The sequence below is a fragment of the Leucopleurus acutus genome, assembly GCF_964270905.1.
Source record: "Leucopleurus acutus genome assembly, chromosome: 12".
Classification (NCBI taxonomy): Eukaryota; Metazoa; Chordata; class Mammalia; order Artiodactyla; family Delphinidae; genus Leucopleurus; species Leucopleurus acutus.
Window position 1 is genome coordinate 27,647,458 of NC_139154.1, and position 12,836 is coordinate 27,660,293.

The window sequence follows — 12,836 nt, forward strand, 5'->3', positions numbered from 1 at the left end:
CTTAATAATATTTTTTCTAGCTTACTTTATATAAGAATATAGTATGTAACACATATAACATACAAAATACGTGTTAATCAACTGTTCATGGTACCAGTAAGGCTTCCAGTCAGCAATGGGCTATTTGGGGAAGTCAAAAGTTATATATGGACTTTTGACTGCATGAGGGGTTGGTGTCCCTAACCTCTGCGTTATTCAAGGGTCAAGTGTACTTCCTTCCAGTAACGGCAGTTACTTTTCCACCTGTGATATCTCTGCTCCTAGAAGGAAAGTTCTTTAAAGGCAAGAGGTAAGTTAGATTCATCACTGTGCTCTCAAAAGCCACAGTCCAAAGCCACTTGCAGAACAGTTAATTATTACATGAAACATTGCCTACTTTAATATATTGCTATTTACTGGTAATCTCTATACATGAAAAGCAGAATTCCAAGAGTGACTGTCATAAAAATGAGTGATGGAAAGAGGTGTAAAGGCCAAAAGCCTGGTGCTTTACGAATTTATCCTATTTTAAAACCACCTTATGAAACCCTGAGCTCCCAAGAATGTATGGTCAAATTAATATTCAGAAATATAAATCTATGTGTATATGAGAAAAATAGGCTTATTTTATTTCCATTTCAAATTAGCAGGATAATAGTCTTTGGAAGAAATGACAAAAAAAGAAAAACTTTAAAGATAAATCACTTTGTGAATTGGAAAAAGCATTTTCTGAATGAGAATAGACATTTTCACAAATTACAGGAATGAGAATTTGCCTTGTGTGTTTAGAAGAGACCGAGCATTTGTTTTTCTCTCTTTAATACTCATTAGTTCTTCTATTTGACACTAAAGTAATGACTTTAGATCTATCATTAAATGTAGCCTGATTTCTTAATAATATTTCACGATTACTTAATTATAAATGTATTTGAATTGCAACACAAATATTTACTTTGAGAGCCAGAATTGAGCTGTGCTTGTGCAGACGATTGCCGTGGTCTTGACAATGGTTTTGAAGGTAATTCTTTAGCCTGAGAGGAAAGACAACGACAAAAAATGCATGTGATTTTAAAACTCTGTTTTTACTTAGGAGCATATAAGGCTCCCCCCCCCCCCCACAGTGGGTGTACACAGCAAACGTTATCCTATGCACTCATTAACAGAGCACACGTACTACTCTGGGCCACATCTGGTTGAACTGGACAACACGCGGGTGACGGCTGGGGGCGCGCTTCTATAACCGGAAGCTTCCCTCATCCTGGCACCTTTGACACCGCGCAGGTGGAGCAGAGCGATGCGCTGACCCGGAAAGGGCCACGCGGCTCCGAAAGGTGCGGAACTGGATGAACGAGGCGCACAAAACCCTCTGCACGTGAAGGCCCCTGGCTAGCGGCAGTTATTAGTATTATCAATTAATATTATAAAGTTCTATCCTTGCAGAAATGCAATCATGGAGAACCATGTTTCTTCCTGAAATTTGTATAGATGACTGTCAAGGTTTTATGACATTTTCACAAGAACTTTATGTTAATGAAATTAAAAGGGAAGTGTAGTAGGTTATTAGAAGCCTGATATCAAGGATAGAATGTTCTATATAAAGAAATTTTCTGTGGCTACTAAGAAAAATATAAAAACCAAGCATGATTACAGAAGCCTTCTTCCTCTCCCGTGCTGCTTTTCTTGCATTGATTCGTTGTCCTTCATTTTCATACTTTTCAGTAAAAGAATCAAGAATTTCATAAAGATCTTCTGCTTCAGCAGGCCGTGGTATATCTCCAAATAAAATGTCATAAGCTCGAATGTCTTGACAATAAAATCTAATAAGAAATATATTAAGAACATTTCTTTTGCAGACATAGATCTTTTCTAGAGTTAAATGTAGGACACACAACTGTGTATGTGTGTGTGATTTACTCACATATAGCACTTCATAGATACGACTTTTCAAACACTAACTACAAGCCATAACCCATGTCGAAGCCTCTAAATTCACCTCTCCAAGCTCACCTCTAGAGGCGATCACCATAAATGGTCTGATATTTATATCCTTTTCCCAATAATATAAAAGCACATCATATATACATACAAACATATATAGAATATTTATATACAAATGCATATAATAAACATATATTTATATAAACACTAATACACATATAATTACAATCACATACCTATACATCTTTATAGGTTTTTAATTTTTAAGTTTCTTATAAAAATGGTGCTAACATATAGTTTCCTTAAAATGTTTATTTGTATCAAAATTATGTAAGGATTTGCCTTGCATGTTTAGAAGCCCTGCAACTGATTAAGAAGTATATTTGTTTTAGTTTATCCAGGATTTAGGTGAACTTTAGTTGGAAAATCTTCCAAAGGCCTAGAATCACAAATTTCTAAAAGCATTCTTAACTTAAATTTCTCAAATTAATAAAACCAGAAGTAAAAACATTTCTCTTGACTTTACAAGATGGAGAAATTTAAGAATCCCCCCATTCCTCCTATTTTCTGGTTGTTGGAGTCTGCACTGAACGTTTCTGCATGTGCTGTGGGATTCTGGGTAAACGGGCACCGCAGACTTGGTACTCAACTTCTCTCAAGTCTGCTGTAAGCGGCAGACGTGTGTCCGCCACCAGCTGAGGCAGCCCTGTCAGGGTCACTATTAGTGGGATTCCTGCCAGGTTCTAGAATCAGTCCTCTCAGTCTTAGCTTTTTATCTTTTTCTGGGCAATTAGACATACTTTTGTGGAAATACAGAAGAGCAGTTTTGGGAAAAATTAGCCAGATGCCAGTTTAAAGTGGAAGTTCCTCGTCGCCTGTTAGGGTACTTCCAAATCTTGCATTTTTTAAATCAAAATTGGTCTCAATCTTATGGAAGAAAGACAAAGGCTGAGCCTAACAATAGGAAACCTCTCATGGGGAACGCTGCACTTTGATGTTATGGAGATGGCTGCTTGCCTTCAGCCTCATGAGTCACCCTCTGCCAGCTTCACACTCTTCTTCTGCAGCTTCCTCGCCTCTCTCAGCCTGAACAGAATTAAAAAGAATTAGGGCGTTGCTCTGGATGAGGCTTTGGCTGAAGGCAGTGTTGTGGCTGGTTTGGTCTTCAATCCAAACCACTAAAACTTTCTCCGGAGCAGTAATAAGGCTGTTTCGCCTTCTCATCATCTGTGTGTTCACTGGAGGAGCACTTGTGATTTCCTTCAAGAACTTTTCCTTTGCACTCACAGCTCGGCTAACTGTTTGGCACGAGAGACCTAGCTTCCGGCCCATCCTGGCTTTGACGTGGCTTTCTCACTAAGCTTGGTCATTTCTGGCTCTTGATTTAAAGTAAGAGACGTGCAACTCTTCTTTTCACTTGAACACCTGGAGGTCTTTGTAGGGTTATTAATTTCAATATTGTCGTGTCTAAGGGAATAGGGAGGCCTGAGGAGAGGGACAGAAACGTGGGGGCAGGGGGTGGTGGTGAGTGGAAACAGCCAGTCTGAGGAGCCATCAGAATACACACACGTTTACTGAGTAGGTTCTCCATCCTATAGGGGTGTGGTTCCTGGTGCCCCAAACAATAACCATAGTAACACCAAAGGTCATTGATCACAGATCACCATAGCCAATGTAGTAATAATGAAAAAGTCTGAAATATTGCAGGAATTACCGAAACGTGATGCAGAGACACAAAGTGAGCAAATGCTGTTGGAAAAATGGTGCCAACAGACTTGCCTGTGCAAAGGTTCTCTGTACACTCTTAACGACAGGAGTCTACGAAGTATTACTTTCTCATCGCACGCTCTTCAAATCAATTAAAGTGATTTGCCTTGCACTTACTTTCGGTTAGTTTCTTTCCTCTCAATCAAACAGCTACCTTCTAAAGACATGCCAGCGAAGAGGCCTCTTGACTTGCAGTAAGTAAAGACAGCCGCGGAGCTTCTTAGGGAGACATCTCCTTCTAAATTCCTGCAAAACAGAAGGCTTTGCATCACAGAACTGTGAGCATGTTCACTTGAAGATGTCTGATTGGCACGGCGCTTCTAACCCAAAAGAAGGATCCTGCTCTGCACTTACTTCAATCATTTTTTTTGCGGGGGGGAAGAAATATTGTTTATTGAATATTTAATGAGGTCACGTCCATAGGGCTTTCTCTTTTTGTAAATTTTGTTTTATTTATTTATTTTTTATACAGCAGGTTCCTATTAGTCACCTATTTTATACATATTAGTATATATATGTCAATCCCAATCTCCCAGTTCATCACACCACCAACCCCATCCCCAACTTCAATCATTTTACATATTTTACTTCCTGCTGGCCTAAGCTAGGTGTGTTCAAAGGGGTCTAGAGGACGGACAGTTCATGGCAAGTACACAGCAGGTCAGATGGTTGTAGCACAGTGTGATGCACGTGGAGAACACACGTACAGCTGATACTTTCCCATATTGTCTTCCTTCCCTAAAACAGGGAAACACACCTCAAGAGTAAAAGACTGTGGTTCTTTTTACAGTGAGTATTTTCATGGAACTTAGAAACATTTTTAAATGATTTTACTGAGTAGCTTCTATAAACAGTCTGGGTTTAAAATATTTAATTGCTCAATTAACTCAAGAATAGTTATTGATTAATAGAGAAGGAAAATACACTTTAAGTATTGTAAACATCACTCAAGTAAAACACTTCCATTTCAATTTTTCATAATTTAGTTTGAAAAAAACACCTTTTTTTCCCTGATCAATGCCGTCCTTTCTCAGTTAATTAAAATTGACTCGACCTGGCTCCTTCAAAGCTTGAAGGTGAATTTTATGTTGATTCCGGTAGATACAACAGCCTGCAGTTCTGAAATATTTATTTCTTTTTGTGTGTTTTAGTTGCAGATTTTCGCATTTTCTCACAGTGGCTGCGCTTTGTATATTTATTTGTAAGCAGCCTCAAACCCTCTGGGGCACGTGTAAATCATAAATTTCTGTCATTTTAATTCGTTTCTCTTAATGAAAAACGATGTAGTTTTAAAGCCTTTACTATCCAAGAGCTGTTCAAATGGGATTTCAGCGTACTCACCTTCCCAAAGGCCCAACTGCCACAGTCAAATTCCCTCCAAGTGTTAGGTTACCACCTTTTGCAAAAGCTTCTACTGCTCTGTCATAATTCAAAATTATTACCAAATCCGATACCTGAAATGTAGACAGCCATTTATTTTAAAAATAATGTCTAAATATCATTTAAAATATATGTTTACTAAAACTCAAGATACGATATGTAATGTAGCAAGAATTTCAATGTAGCCAAAGAAAGTATGAAAGCAGAGCCGTGCTGTATTTTCAGCTGTGGATGTGGGCCGCTAACCTCCCGCCGGTAATCAGAGCGCAGGCCTCTGGGCACTCTCTGTGCATCGAGCACGTGGTGTGAGGTCTCCAGGCATCGACTTCTTCTCAGCAGCCTCGCGGGTTAGTGAGGCTGAGTGACGTGTCCTAGTGACACGTGAACAGGTCACACATAGGTTGGAAGGTCCGGGTCCCGAGTCTGGTCCCCACCGGCGCCCCTGCAGGGCCACGCGACCCCCAAGCAGAAGCCGCCCCAAAGCGCAGGACACCAGGAGGAAGATTAGTTAACCAGTAGTTATGCCTATTACCATGGTTAATCCTCCAAGTAAAAGCAAAGCTGGAGCGAGTCTCCACGCTCTGGGCGGGTCGCTGTGGACAGGGCGTGTTCTTCAGACTCGCCTCCTCTGGGGCAGGACCCCCGGTGAGGCCGCGCAGGGTGCCCAGGCCACGGCCCCGCATCCCACGACCGCAGAGAGGCGCCGGCTGGGGAGGCCAGACTTTCAACCCAGCTCCTCTTCGCAGCACCTGGCCATCTGCGGCATCTTGGCTCCATTTGGCCTTTTCATGGTTAAAGTCCACGGCAGGACCCGCCCCCTGAACCACGTGGAGTCAAGCACGTGTGTCAAGTGCCGGAGAACTGAAGGCCTGAGGGCCTGGCGCTGGGAATCTGGGCTCAAAATGGAAACCATTTGGGTGTTAATTCCACTTCTGCCCCTGGCATATTGTGTGACCTTGGGCAAATGATTGAGTGGCTCAAAGCCCCAATCTCCTCTGTAAAATGGGTATAATAGTAACCAGATTTCTAAGTATATATAATCGTATAGATATATGTATATACATGTATATACGCATATACACAAATCTAGGGTTGTTTGAAAGATGAGTTGAAATCATTTGTAAACCCTGGCATCACATCTCAATAAAATATGCAAAGGCCAAGCAGATTAATGTTTAAAAGATGACTTCATTTATATCGTTCTTTAAATTTTTCAAATCTTTGTTTTCATCTGACAGAAGAATCTGATTATTACCAAATGTGATTGCACTCGGAAGGGCCTAGTGGAATTCCTGATACAGTTTAATATGAATCCCTTCATGAAAAATTACACTCAAGTTCCGTAGGACAGACCAAATATGCCAGCTAATTGATGCATGCAAAACATATCACTGTGACTCATGTCAACTGTTAATTCCATTTTATACATGGACAGTTTCTGATGATCATTATGTTGAATGATACAGAATTATTTAGCGTTTCTCATGCAAAGTTAAGCAATTTTGCCACTGATTACATAACCAAATCTTATGTACTTTTTAAGATAACACATATGAAATTACTTTGCGTAATGCTTGGAGTATACACACTCAGTGTAAGTCTCCAGCCGCGACCCTGTGGATACTCTAGTTGTTATGTCTCCTTCTACTTGGTACGTCTTAGGATAGTTAAGTAAGGCACAACTCTATGAGTCAATAAAGAAAATAAATTAATCCTTTAATTTTATGTCTAGTCTCAATTCAGTTCTCCTGAAATAAGAGTAAGATAATCCTGTGTTCTTTGGTGACGTGACTAATTAGAGAACCAGGTCCAAAGCACCACAGTTTGAAGAGCGGCGGTACTGACTACGGCTCTTGATTTATTTCCACAGCTTAGAATAAAAAGCAAAACAGATTTCCTGAAAGAAAACCAGAGCAACGGAGCAAAAAACAGTTAAGACAGACGTTTAAGAATTTGATAAAAGCTTCTTAATAAGTTCGCATTAAGATACAGTTAACTGTAAATAAAATGCGAGTTTTACAATTAAACTCAATTCTTTAAAAAGAATTAAAAAAAATACAAGTATCATGCAGGAAAAGCTGGGGGAGAAATGTTCTCAGGAACCAGAGGGCTTCTCGTCCCCTGACACCCTGTCCCCAACATGGCACTATCCCATCTCCCTCTCAAGTGTTTACCCACCTTGAACCCAAGCCACCGAGTCCCTGATGCTGTCATCCTGTAACGAAGAGATAGCTTTCAAGCCCCAAATCCAGACAACCTGGCGAGAAAGTCCAGGGCTCCCTCCTGTGGTTCTAGTGAGACCCGTCCCCAGCCCCACCCCTAGCCTCCATAGAAGGGTCTTCTTTCCCATCTCTCAAGCCATTCTGCTCGGGAGTCTGTCTCACTCCCCAGAAAGCCTCATCATGTGGGCAGTAAGCTTTCAGACTCAGTACGTGGCATCATCAGCCTCAACGTTCGACCCAAATTTGAGGGGTTCCCATCCCCTTCCACTCCTCACACCAACAGATCCCCCCCTTGCACAGCAATCTTAGGGGACTTCGAAACTGAACTCTGATCTCCAAGAGTAGTTTCTCAACTTAAGCCTAGATGCCTTCCTCATCATTAAAGGAAAAGGGTTCATCCAAATTCTCCTGGAAAAAGCGGAGTCATTCTTCTCACATTACAACCTTGGGTGAAAGCGAGGTTGATCTGATTTGATGGCCCAGTGTGGATTCTGGCTTTTGGTAAACAACGAACAGTTGGATAATCCAAGGTATCAGGGTTTTCAGACCTTTGGGCTCTGCTATAATTGTCCTGGAAAGAAAATTTAATGGTGTTTAAACCAAGTCTTAGCATTATCTTTCCTTACTCCACTGACTTTTAAATCTTTCATTTGTTGTTGTTGTGTTTGGTGGGTATGTGTGAGTTATACAACCTTGGGAATTCTCAGCAGCTCTCATGAGTGGACCAGTGCCATAATCTATATTTAACTAATGCCCAAGCTCCTGAAGGCCAACAGATTCTGTACACGTCCCTAACTTCACACACCTTCAGAACCGTTCCTGGTCTAGATTCCAAAGTGGAGCTAGAACTAGACTTCCTGATAGTCAAGTACGCATTCCACGTGTAATGAAGGGGTCGCCACCTGGGGGAGGCAGCAGGGGGGCGGAAGCTCGCAGGGGGTCCTGGGCCCAGGAGAGGGGTCTGGTCCCACCATGGGGGGCGCTGCAGTCCCCTCCAGCCCTGCCACCACACACCACACCCACGTGCTGCCAGGTGGCGAGAGCAGCTGACCCCAAACGCCAGCCCCCTTGCCTCTGTCGTAAGACCTGCCTTCTCCTCCTGTCATCAGACCAGGGAGAGTTTACCTGGAACCACGGCCTTGCTTGGACCCTTCCCCTTCTCTGTCCTGCTTCCCTTAGCCCCTTATAGTTTCCCCCCCACCCAGAACATTTGCTCAGTAAGTCACGTGCACCACGAGCCCTGTCTCAGGCTCTGGCTCCAGTGAAACCAATTAGAGACAACCACACACCACCTCTGCAAGATGCTCAGCATCTCTGTGCGTTGAAAATAATCACATGCGCCCCGCCTACCTCATCCGTGCCCTGAAATCCACGGCGTGTTACATGGGTGGGAGTTACGGTTAGAGCCAGCTGGGGCACTAGAAGTGAGGAGACTCACCCAAGCACCCACGGAAGCCAGAGGCCTCCCTCTGAATGGCCGGCCTGTCATTCTCCGGCTGGAGGAGTCACATAACTCAGTTATCTACACAATGACGGCAGCGACAGCCACTCAGCATGGCTACGGTATGGAAATGATTCTATGAGAGTACATGTGAGAGTTTTATGAGAATGTTAGCCATTATTGCTAATTATTCCATTCCAAAACAGAAGGGCAGATAATTAAGTTATTCGACAAACATTTAATAGTTTGAACCGATGATGCCAATGCTTTAAAGAAACATTTATTTTGGGTGTCTACTTGTGCTTGACACTTGGCCAGTCTGAGGGCACAGGTATGAAGGACTCACAACCTAGGTAAGGGCCAGGCAAGAAAACCTCCAGACTGGCGCATGCGCCGAGCACCCCAGCCCACTAGGAGCAAAGCGTCTGGCGGAAGAAGAACGCCAGAGAGGGGCTCGGGCAGCCGGGGGGCTGCAGACTCGAGGCATGGGTCCCGCTGCCTGAGGTGGCCACGGGCCTGCTGCACGTCGTTGGAACTGGAGCTGGGGCGACAAGCGCATCCGGACGCAGGAGCTCCGCGGGCGCATGGCCGCCGACCCCCAAGCTCCCTCGCTCATCCCGCGTCAGAGCTGCACCCCGAAGGTAACTGCTTGTTTCTGGCCAGGTCTGAGATGCTTCCTGGGGAACCAGCACGGCCTCCCGTTAGCACTGAAAAGTGACCGACAGCTCTAACCTTACGGCTACGCTCAGGGAGGCAAAGCCAGGTCCTATTGAAGAGGCACAAACTCCTAGGACAGTCTTCTAATCTCTACTTGAAGAGGATATTTTTAAAAGTTAATACTTATCTTCCATGTACAGTATTTAAATGGAATTCCAGAGTTAATTTCTACTCAGCCATGAGGGTAAGTGGCATTCAAAGTTTCCACAAACGGCAAATATAAGCAAATGCTCTTTGAGATGGAGCCCCAAAGCCTGGGGTCAGCGGGCAGTGATGAGGGACACCTGGGTACAGCACCAGGACGTGTGAGCAGGGGTGCACAACAGATGCTGAAAATACGCTTTCCACACGAGTGCGATGTTTCTGAAGGCCATAATTTGGTTGAATATACAACCAAAAGGCAGTCATGTTAGCAAAACTAAAACATGTTCCTCTTTTTATATCACAAATCTATGCAGCAGCAAGTAAAGGTCAAATAAAAATGAAAATCAGTAGTGGAAACACTTCCTCCTAATGAGGCCAAGGGCATTTAAAACTATGGCAACAGAGCAAATTCATGAAAGGGTAGTTCGGGAAGAAACTGACTGAAATTTCAGAAGAAAATGATTTGGGAATATTAGGAGATTTGATTTACCAAATCACTTAGCAATAAAGCAGCGGACGAAAGATTGATATCATGTAGATGCTCCCTGTGGGAGAGACCTCTGTAAGCAAGTGTGTGCTGGTATAATTTCTAGTCCATTTGATAGAAACCATAGTCATTAGCAGCAAAGTTGTAAAATGAAACAATACAAAGTCAACCTTTACTTAAAAAATTGGAAGTAGTTTGAACATTAGGGATACCAAACTGGATTTTGCCACAAATGTTGATACATGGCATTGAGCTGTTTGCACCCATGACTCTGCAATCAGAAGCCATAAACTGCCAGTTGTAGTTTTCAGGTCTGAGAACACGTGTTCTGCAGATGTGCTAACGATGGGAACAGATGAGATGGTAAATGAAAGAAACTCTACTCTCAATGAAGGCGAAGGAGAAAAATGATAAACATTACACAGCTTCAGGTAGAGTCAAGAAAATAAAAGGGAACGATTTCCATAGGTGGTTAAACGAGAACAGCAGGAGATCCCTCGACTTTCCCGTAGCAGTTGCCTTTAGAGAATAGGGCAGTCGTGTGTACACACGTCACCACTCACCTCTATTCCTAGTTCAAATCCTCCACCAAGCCCAGCTATCCCGATGGCCGAAGGTGCAGACCATTCTAATAAAAACAAACAAACATTACTCTAATATTAAAACTCCTTGGCACATAAATATGGGGAGGAAAAATGCTAAAATATGAATTAATAGTGTTTCTTCTTAAAGTAATGAGATTTTGGCATTTTTGCCTATGTTTTTAAATGTTCTTTAATAAATATATATAATTTTTTTTTTTTTTTGCGGTACGCGTACCTCTCACTGCTGTGGCCTCTCCCGTTGCGGAGCACAGGCTCCGGACGCGCAGACTCAGCGGCCATGGCTCACGGGCCCAGCGCTCCGCGGCACGTGGGATCCTACCGGACCGGGGCACGAACCCGCGTCCCCTGCGTCGGCAGGCGGACTCCCAGCCGCTGCGCCACCAGGGAAGCCCATAATTTTTTAAGTTAAAAAGGTTTGAAAGGTGTTAGTTATTCATTGTGAGCCTCCTAGACTCACAAGTCTATGTTTTCTAATCTCCCCTACAAACATGCATAATACCAAACTATTGAATTCTCACCAGTTAAACACACATAGCATTTGATCATTTCAACCGTCAGTATTCCTAATGTTTTACAAAATAATTGAGCGGGAATTCCAGTCTTTTGTTAGCATTTTATCATAGATATAAGAGAGCAAATGGATTCAAAAGAGCTTATTATAATCGCTTCTAAGGGTAACATAATACTAAACCGTTTCTATTGTAAATCCTGGAGGGCAAAAACTGTTTTGACACCCTTTGTGCCTAGTAGAAGCACAAGAAATAGGTTATAAATTCAAGATTATTAAAATTCTAACAAGATACACATCCTTACATTTGGAAACTAGTACAATAATTCCATTTGCCATGATATGGTACATTTCAGGATTATCGTGTGCCTAGCTTTCCTGATCTAGACACAATTGTGCTAAACAAGTCTAGAAAAAATAATTGGGGGGTGGGTGGATAGTCTAGATGAAGTACTTTCTGAAAATGCCCAGCGGCTACCTAAGCCTAATTTTTCTTGCTACCATGTATTCTAGATGACAGGCTAGTGCTTGAATATACCCAGAACTAATCTATCTGGGCTTAGAGGGGTTTTGATTACAGAAATTAGTGTCTCATAATCTCAAAGTTATTTTCCACTTCCTATGTTAGAGACTGTCCCTGTTTAAAAACTGCCCACCTGGGCTTCCCTGGTGGTGCAGTGGTTGGGAGTCTGCCTGCTAATGCAGGGGACACGGGTTCAAGCCCTGGTCTGGGAGGATCCCATATGCCGCAGAGCAACTAGTCCCATGAGCCACAACTACTGAGCCTGCGCGTCTGGAGCCTGTGCTCCGCAACAAGAGAGGCCGCGACAGTGAGAGGCCCGCGCACTGCGATGAAGAGTGGCCGCCGCTTGCCACAACTAGAGAAAGCCCTCGCACAGAAACGAAGACCCAACACAGCAAAAATAAATTAATTAATAAACTACCCCTAACATCTTAAAAAAAAAAACTATTAAAAGTGATTAATTTCTAAAAGAAAAACAAACTGCCCACCTGGCCAGCGTCTCGGGATTTGCTGTGCCCCACTGGGCACATATTATATTACCCTCTGAAGAGTGACCAGCAGCTACTTAGGAAGATGGGAGACAGAAACTTAGGTATCTAAGTAGGAAGGTCCACCTGAGGTTCTGATAGGAGCCCCAGGTGTCGACAGCTCCTCCCCCTTTTCTGACAATCACCGGTCCATGACCATTCGGACCTGCAGGGCTGGGGGCTCCTTGCAGATGCAGAGCCCATCTCACCTGGGGGCTCCTTGCAGATGCAGAGCCCATCTCACGGTGGACTCCATTTGAATGTGCCTACTCATCTGGTTGTACTGCTGGGAATCTGCCCACGAAAATTTGCATAATGCTTCTTTTCTTGAGAAGAAGAGAATGTTGTCACTTTTTGTTTCGTAGCCAAGCCCAGAGCTATGAAATCTGAACCACCTCAGGGGCAAACTCTCATTTGCTGTAGGGACGCCTCACAGGGGACAACAAATCCTGCTGACTCAAGTTCCGGGGCTGTGCGCCCCCCAAATGCCGGATGTATCTCCTGTCAGTGGATGGCCCATGTTCTCCCTCAAAATAAAATTAAATTATCTACACTAAAAAGAGCTATTAACAGAAAAATGTGTTCAAGTATATAACTG

The 12,836-nt window shown here is 43.2% G+C and overlaps 1 protein-coding gene across 1 annotated transcript in view; it reads right to left on the reverse strand.

The window, feature by feature from the left end:
- SH3YL1 (SH3 and SYLF domain containing 1) overlaps window positions 1–12,836 on the reverse strand; it is a 46,057-nt gene that overhangs the window by 14,039 nt on the left and 19,182 nt on the right. Inside the window, exons 4-8 of the mRNA XM_082851481.1 lie at window positions 10,639–10,703; window positions 5,026–5,138; window positions 3,802–3,930; window positions 1,628–1,796; window positions 932–1,010 (exon numbers count right to left, since the gene is read on the reverse strand). Of these exons, the coding sequence (XP_082707607.1) occupies window positions 932–1,010; window positions 1,628–1,796; window positions 3,802–3,930; window positions 5,026–5,138; window positions 10,639–10,703 (555 nt within the window). The remainder of the gene's footprint in view (window positions 1–931; window positions 1,011–1,627; window positions 1,797–3,801; window positions 3,931–5,025; window positions 5,139–10,638; window positions 10,704–12,836) is intronic.